The sequence below is a fragment of the Poecilia latipinna genome, unplaced genomic scaffold (assembly GCF_001443285.1).
Source record: "Poecilia latipinna isolate Pla-1442-1.1 unplaced genomic scaffold, P_latipinna-1.0 Scaffold1308, whole genome shotgun sequence".
NCBI classification, from domain to species: Eukaryota; Metazoa; Chordata; class Actinopteri; order Cyprinodontiformes; family Poeciliidae; genus Poecilia; species Poecilia latipinna.
In genome coordinates, this window is record NW_015113924.1 from 143403 (window position 1) to 152007 (window position 8605).

General features: G+C 37.7%; 1 protein-coding gene across 7 annotated transcripts in view; it reads left to right on the plus strand.

Moving 5' to 3' along the window:
* The window catches only part of vav3 (vav guanine nucleotide exchange factor 3), a 111100-nt gene that overhangs the window by 57225 nt on the left and 45270 nt on the right, over positions 1 to 8605 (plus strand). For all 7 annotated transcript variants that reach the window (XM_015055292.1, XM_015055293.1, XM_015055294.1 and 4 more), the window contains 6 exons: positions 1378 to 1486; positions 1880 to 1981; positions 3867 to 3935; positions 5034 to 5137; positions 5762 to 5861; positions 6188 to 6283. In XM_015055292.1, the coding sequence (XP_014910778.1) occupies positions 1378 to 1486; positions 1880 to 1981; positions 3867 to 3935; positions 5034 to 5137; positions 5762 to 5861; positions 6188 to 6283 (580 nt within the window). The remainder of the gene's footprint in view (positions 1 to 1377; positions 1487 to 1879; positions 1982 to 3866; positions 3936 to 5033; positions 5138 to 5761; positions 5862 to 6187; positions 6284 to 8605) is intronic.

Here is an 8605-nt window from a genome sequence, read left to right on the forward strand (position 1 = left end):
CTTCTGCTTTTCTCATCAGAATCTCCATTTACTTGTGAATGCGACTCGCACAGGCAGCAGAAAAATATCCATTTTATACACAGCATCTTTCTTGTAGTTGGACCGGCCCGAAATTTCCTGTGCAGTTTTAAATTACCAGTTGGTTAATAATAATAATGTATGTTGTAAATCTTTTTGGAAAGGAGAGCCGTAGCTAAGTCCAGCGTTATTAAACCACTGCCATGTTGGGGGTGTAAAATTCATTTCAGGAAGGCTGAGCCTGATGGGAAAAAATTTGTGAAAAGATGATAACAGAATACGAAAGGAAAATCGGTTTTATTAAAGTTGCGTTTAACAACTGATTTTTACTGGCAGATTTTTACTCCTTATGAATACCTACCAGCTTTTACATGTTTCCACTGGTGTGTCCATGGATTCTCTATCAGATTAAAGTCTGGACTTTGACTGGACCACTACAAAACATCAGTATTACTTCCAGTGAGAAGAAACATGTTGGTAAAGTTAAGAGTGCCGGAGGTATTGCTAAAACATTAAACTGGAGGAATAATTAATCATTTTTGTTCAGTATGTTCTTAATCCCTTTCACACAGTTTGTGGTAAAGGGATACAATAGACCTGTAAGAAATCTCTGTCAGAAAATCTAAATGCAGTTGAAACCATAAGTTTACATACTGCCGGATTGTTGGATAGACCAGGCCCAATGACGGATCCGGTCTATCCATTGTAGTTTAAAGAGATGGTAATAATTCAGTATGTAAACCTCTGATTTTGAAGACATTAAAACATAAATCTGACATATTCTTTCTCTCATTATAGTGACATTTAGCATTTAGAAATAATTTAGGTAATTCTGACAAAACAGCAGAAGTTTGGTCTGATCTCGCTCCAGATAGTGAGGGGGGGAACAAAAGCATATGAGTCTTTTTTTTCAGTATATGTAAACTTCTGTACTTAAATTATGACTTGGATTTGAAATTGCGTTACAACAACAAAAGATGAATTGATTCTGAAGCTTTTTATTCATTTTTAATAAGGATCCCACTACATGTGCCTCCCGCTGTACTCGCTGACCTTTTGTTCTTCAAGAAAGAACTATTTGATACCAAAGCTTAAGTCTAAGCTTTCCCTCCGACTTGCCCTCATGAACTCAGATGTGAGCATTAAGAAAATAAAACATGTAGGCTGCTCCGTAACTGCCTTCACACTCCCAAATTACCCAGCATCCTCTTCTGAAAGGATTTTGTGGCACGGCATCACAGGCCACAGCTGTAAAAAAGCAGAACTTTGCGTGAGCCTTTTTGCGTGGATGGCGGAAGCCATTTTTCCACGCAACGTTGCATGGATCGCCCCACTCACACGCTCTGTGTGCGTCCACAGTGAGAACGGCGTGGAGGACGAGGAGGACCTGTACGCCTGCGTGTACGAGGACGAGGAAGGCGGCGAGATCTACGAGGACCTGATGAAGACAGAGGCCATCCCTCCTCCGGTTTGTGTTCCGTCTGTAACCTCCATCTCACGTCCAGATGGTGAAACGGTTTAAAAAAACAAAAAACACACTCCTGCTTTTGCAGATCAGACTAAATTTAAGCTAAATATCTCAATTTTCCACCTAATTAGTTTTCAAAGGGAAAACAGGCAGAAACATGATACATAATTTCATGCTTAGTTAATTTGCCACATTTTCTCCCTTTGGTTAAGCAAAAAAAGTTCTTTCATATTTGGCAGACACTTTAGTGAGCATGTGTAACCCCTGACCTCACTCTGGGGCTTGGATCAACTACATCTGGTTGGACAGTTTGTAAGCCCACATCGCCGACACATAGTAACTGGCCTCTGCGTGCGTCTGTATGCGTGTGTGTGTGTGCGTGCGTGCATGCAGGCGTTCCAGAAGCAGGCAGAGATCGACATCAGGAGTTGCTGCTTAACAGAGATCAAGCAGACAGAGGAGAAATACACCGAGACCCTGGAGTCCATAGAGAAGGTACGCTCACACCGACAAATGGAAGTCATTACGCTGCTCTGAACGAACCGTAACACAACACTGGCGATATACTTTGCACATCCTGGACCCAAAGAGTTAACGTCGGTAATGTTCCTTGGGAACACATGGAAGTGTTTATGCGTGTAGTTAAGGAAGATGTATTGAGTTTCTCACTTTCTACGTTGGAAGTTCAAACTGAAGGTGGTCAGAGTTTCAAATGATGGGGGGGGTCTATCATTATATGTACTGCTGTTTACTGACGGACTATATTTTGAACAGAGAGTAATGTACAATTTGTCATTTATAGTATTAACATGAACTTTTAATTTGTTTATGTCTTCTTGTTTCCCTTTAGTATAACTGTGGCCCCTTTCTCTAATGGGAAACAGAATTAACCTTGTAGATCTGGTGTGGATTTTCGGCAAAAATGAAATGAATAAATTTGCCTGTACCTGCAAACAAACTGGAAAAAAAAGAGAAAAAACTAAAATAAGAATTGTGAAGCACAAGGTTTGACAAGAACCTAAGGTGATCTTTGTACTGTTTCTAATGAAGACGATGGAAATGGAGACAAACAAAAAAAATCTCCAAATCACACCATCAGAAAACTGAAACAAAGGCTTGCACCAAGCATCTATAATGATCAATAAAATCTATTTGTATCCCAACTGGTAGAGAGTAAGGCACACCAGGGGAAAAAAGCGTGAAAATCAGCATTTTCCCCACTAAATATTGGATTCAGGACTCTTCCGAGAATCTTTTTGCTGCGAGACGACAAGGCTAAACACCCCAAACACGTACATAAAAAATATGAAGTTGTTCCCATTATCGCATCGCATGTCATAATTAAATCGCACAAAACCATAAAAACTATTTAAAATACAAGAAATTTGAAGTAAAGATCTGAATGTAAGCAAAACGTAGCTTGCTTTACATATGACAGCTACTGAAATACATTTTTTCGAAAAGAATGACTACAGTAACTGCAAGGTATCGTAATTAAAACAACTTGCACCTAAATAAGCTTTACAAAAGGGGTAAATTATCGGTATTTGCCACTTCTAGCATAATATAGTAATTTAAGTTTAATCAAAGTGTGATGGAGCTCTCATTCAGCTGCTTTTATGAAAAAAATGGACATTTGTTAGATAAAAGTGCACCCCCTAATGGGTAGTTTCAAACATTTTCAAGAGCACTGAAAATCAATTGAATCTCCTTCCCTGCTGTATAATGTGACTCTGAAACAAACTCACTCCAAATAGGGGGGAAAAAAAATAATACATTTGCTGTCAAACAGTACAACGAGTTTAAGAAGGACCAAGATTTTGTATTTTTCCACTCCGTGTTTTATTTTCTAAAATAGACGTAAAGGAAGATGAACTTTGGAAAGAGGAGTCTGGAACAATACAATTACTTTTTTTTTTTTTTTTTTGTCAAAACTACATCTTTTCCATCTTACTCTGCATTTTCCCAGGACTGTAGGAGACCCAGCGGCTCCAGACCCCCAGCCAAAACCACTTGTCTTCTTCCCCTTGCGTATGTTCACGTCCACAAAAAAGGCCCTTGCCTGATTTCCCAGCGGAGAGCCTCGGTAGATGACTTTTGTTATGGTGAAATTTCGTTTGTGCTCCCCCTGCTCCATTGAGATGCAGAATTGACTGTATGGTGGGAGTTTTCGGAGAGGGGAAATCATTAAATTGCACACTCTGAAAATGAGATTATTGCCGTGACCCAGACAGGCCTGGTTGTTTCTGCTTACTGCAGCTCTTTGCAGCTTGGCCTCCATAATACAATAGCGTCTCGTTCAAAATGACTCCCCCCACGTTCACTGGAGGAACGAGCTTTCATTCCCATGCGTTCTTTTCTCTTTCTGTTTCTCCCGCAGCACTTTATGATGCCCCTCACCATGTTTTTTTCTACGGTTGAGATGGAGAAGGTGTTTGTGAATATTCCGGTGAGTTAAATGCGGCCAACTGGACGTTAAGTAAAGTTTGAACCACACCAACTACTGATAAATATATATTTCCAAACTGATTTTCTGTTATTCAGTTTTACTTATTTGTATGTAATATATTTTTAATTTGTCTGTCTTCTTTTTTTTTATATATTGTAGTTCTTTTAGTGGTCTTGACTGGCAGCAGTCCTGCTAGAAGCTAATATGCTACATGCTAACAGTGACAGTGATAGTTTTCTGGTTTTTCTGTTGCTTTGCAGAGGAATATCATAGCAATTGTTTATTAGGAGTAAACAATTTCTGCGATGTTACTCTGAAAACCAGCCATGTATTTTTAAAAAACTATTATAACTTCTTTTTTGGTATTGTGGTCTGCAGCAGTCATGCTAGAAGCTAAAATCCCCTATGCTAACATGCTAACAGTGATAGTTTTTCTGAGGTAAAACAGGTAAACATTTTCTGTGTTTTCTGTTTCTTTGCAGAGTAGCATCAAAGCAATTGTTTGTTAGTAGTACAAACAAGTACAGGTTACATAAAATGATAAAAAAAAACTTACTGGTAGACAGGCAGCTAATGGCTAGCTGCTAAAAAGTTAGATTTTGTTTAGCTAGGTTCTAAAGTTAGCTCCCAGAGAGAGAACCAATCTTTATTTAAAAGGGCAGAAATATAATATACCAATTTATGTTCTGGTTGCTGGATTTACAATTTCAAATGTGCACAAAATGTCAGCAAAACCTGATTGTGCGAATCTCTCTGCTGACAACCAAAACATCCACTCAAGTTTTTTTTGCCCCACAAAATTTATTGATGCTTCTTCGAGTCCAACTGTGGAATCTGGGGCTTTTAAATTCCTTCAGGTTTTGCTCTGTGAATTTTTCTGCTATTGAAACAAAGTGCATCTAAAATTCTTGTCACGTTTAAAGCTCATTCGAGTATTGTTGTCAGGTTGCAGGTATGTCCGTTGAGACTAAAAGGTCTTAATTTTTAATGAAATGTACCTGCTACAAAACCTTTAGAGCTCAGGATAGGGAAAAATAATCGTAACAAATGTTTTACGGTCAGCATTGATTTATTTAATTTTCTGTCTGCTTTTTTTAGGAACTGGTAAAGGTTCACAAGGGTTTATTGCTGGAAATCCAAGAGTCGGTCCACCAGAGAGGTTCCCAGAACCTTTACCAGATCTTCATAAGTTTTAAAGAAAGGTACAAAGCAACATCAGGAGCATCTAATTCTTACTGTGTTTTTTTTTTTGCTTCATCATGAAAGCAGGACAACATCATGCAATATTACAGCCTTTCATTCCTTCATTTTATGACAAAACGTGCTCAGATTTCATTTTTATTATGCTGTAATTAATCAGATTAATCAATTGAATTATCAACTAATTTGGTAATTGATAAACTGGAATACACAGCCATTTGCTGAAATAAGAAATATAATCAGGGCAGTAATTAACCTGAAAACGGTTCAAAAGTATATACATTTTGTCTAATCTGATTGAAATGTATTACATTACTGCCATTATTGCATTTTAGGTCATTTATTTTGTTTTATTTTCTTATTTAAGTAATTGAATTGCTTTTTAAAAATGTATTTCTCGTATTGTAAAACGGAGGCTTGCGTAGCTAAATGCAAAATCTCTAGAATGTGCCATTTTAAAAAAATCTGATTAATCATAATAATTGACAGATTAAATGATTAATAAAATAATTGTTAGTTGCAGCCCTACTGTGTTTGTTTCCTAGTTTAACAGGAATAAAAGTATGAAAATCTGTGTAAACCTTTGGCTACTGACCGGTTGGTCCTTCTGCTCTGATCGGACGCAGGTTGTTGATCTATGGGAAATACTGCAGTCACGTGGAGACGGCCATCACCACCCTGGACGACATCTGCAAACACAGGGAGGACGTGCGCATGAAGCTAGAGGTAAACAGCTACATGGCTGCTTTCAGACGACAGAGATGAATAAATGTCCCACAGTGCAGGATGACACGTTTGCAGTTTTTAAGCTGCACAGAGTGAAAAGAGGATGCCCTCAAGTGAGCAAATGAGGCATTGCAGGAGATGGTGATGATTCATGAAGTGTTACATTTTGCTATAAAACTTGAAGCATATGGATTAGTGCATGTGTGTAAGTTTGAAGATAAACAAGTTTCTTTCTGGAAAAATGCAAAATAGTATTACCAAAGGGATTAATGTATAGTACAATTAATGATTGATTTTTTTATTATTATTATTAAATCTTTCTGCAGGAATGTTCTAAAAGAGCCAATTATGGCAAGTTCACGTTGAGAGACCTGCTTGTGGTTCCCATGCAGCGGGTGTTGAAGTATCATCTCCTTTTGCAGGTACAGCTTAAAAAATAAACAGACAGAAATGTATTTCCATGCTACGCATCAGTTGATTTCACATACATGTTTTTTTCTGATAAGTTAGTAAAAAATAAGGACTACTTCGGATTTTCTGTGAGACTGGGAAGCAATATGAAGGTTTTTCATGAGCCTTCTGCGAATCATCCGTGTAATTAAGTTGTCTTCAAAGATCAGCTTCTATGTTTCCTACAAACCTCTCATTAGTCAGATATTTAAGATGTCAGGGTCACACTGTAAACAACAGTATCTCAACAGACTTTCAACAGGACATTCTCAGCTAAATCAGTAAGTTTTTGATCTAAAAACAAAACCTCACTGAATTCATTCTAAGACAGCGGTCATTACACCATTTGTCCACCAGAGGCAGCATTGACTGCGTTTTTCCATCCTCCGCCCTGCATTTGTCCTTCAGGCTCTGCACCTCACCCTGACTGTTTGTGTATCTACTTTTAGGTCATTATCACTAAGACTAAGTTGAGGATGACCTCAGTGTAATTGTCATTCGATACAGACGATCGAGGACGAAGTAGAAAGAAGAAAATAAATAAAGTAAGGCGATGAAAGGAGGGCTGAGCAATAGCGGAGACAAACAAGTTGAAAGACGGACGAAGACTGGCAGTTCCTTTTCAGCATTTTCTCAGAAAATGACACTCTGCACATTTTGTACATTAGTAATACTTTGATATGAAGAAAGTTATTAACAATAGAGATTTCTTCAATATTATCTGCAAAGAAAATAAGCAAATAGGAGAGCTTGAGATCTCTCTGTAGATTTTAGATCCAAAAATCATAAATAAGACTTGCAGAGTTCTTCAGCATTGGCCTACTCATTTTTGCAATGCATCTTAAAATACTTATTGCATGTTTTTATACAGAATTCTGTAAATTTGATGGCATGCTGGAGCAGAGTCTGGTATAAAACATAAAGGCCAGTTGTCTCAGATGACCAGGATGGAGAACCACTGCTTTAATTGAGCAGTTAAGAGATAAATTAGCCAGCTGTAGTTTTATTGCAATAGTGCGCTGGGTGGAGCTCCCCACGTTTGCCACACCAAAACTTTGTCATTTAATCACCCTGAGTTATAGTTTCCCTCACTTACAAATGTTTGGCAGTAATTCCGGATGATAGACAAATCCAGAAAGTTGTGGTATGGAAACATGTGGAGCTTCACCCAGGATTCTTTTTTTTTTAGATAACAATGTTTTTAAAATCGCAGATTTACTTAAAGCCAGCTGACTAGCAGTGCTACAAGTTGAGTTGGGGCAGCCCTGTCTGTCTGGTCACTCATTAAAACACCTTCAAACCGGCCAACACAATTGTTTTTGAGAGTTCAATGTGTGAACCAAAGATAAACAACCAAAAATTTACATGAAAGATAAAAAACAAAACAAAAAAAGCATTATGCTAGAATGGGAATGTCCAACAGTGTAGGTAGAAATAATATTTTCAAAACTAGAGTTGTGGATCAGGTAAAAGTTAAGTGGCATACAAATGGAAATTACTAAAGTCCCACATAAACAACAATTCAACTGAACAAATGGAGCCTTTTTATAATTATGTTAGGATGACGTTTATCAAAATGTCTGCGTTACTTGTATAATACACTAATAATGTTGATGTGTTATGTAGGTCATTGGTATTGTTACAGCACGGTTTGGGAAAAAAAGTTCCATATTGTAATTTTTCCATCTTGAGTGTGTTGAATTTAAATGAAAACTCCCAAATTAGGTTCTCTGGAGGGACGCAAATAAAGAGAAAAAGGAAAAAAAAATTATTTAAAGATGGGTAAAAGTGAATACATAAATAATTTGAAGTTTGGTATCTTGGTATTCTTCTGAAATATTATGCATGGGCAGTGAAGACCAGTGGAAGAAGGGGCAGCAAATTTATAGAAGTGGGCATGGGCCCCCTTTCATCCACCTTTTAGTAGCACCCCTGCCAAAAAGTAAAAATGATATTTTAAAAAAAGGAGAAATATGCATAGGTACAGCACACATCGTTTTGTGTCAATGTGAGTTGAAATCCCTGTAGAACAGCTAGCAAGTAGTAACAGCTAGCAAGGAGTAACAGCTAGCAAGTAGTAAAGCCTCTGCTGGGCTGCTTCCTCACACAGTGACATCTAGAATCTCTCCAACTAATGCCTCGTCACTTCCTCTCGCTTGCACCCACCCGCCTCTTCCTTTCTTTGTCTTTTTTCTTCTTCACCTTTTTTTTTTTTTTTTTTTTTTCTTCTGGTTTTTTCTCCCCCGCTTTTTTTTCTTTTCTCTTTCTCCTTTTTTTTTTCCCTCAAAAAAACC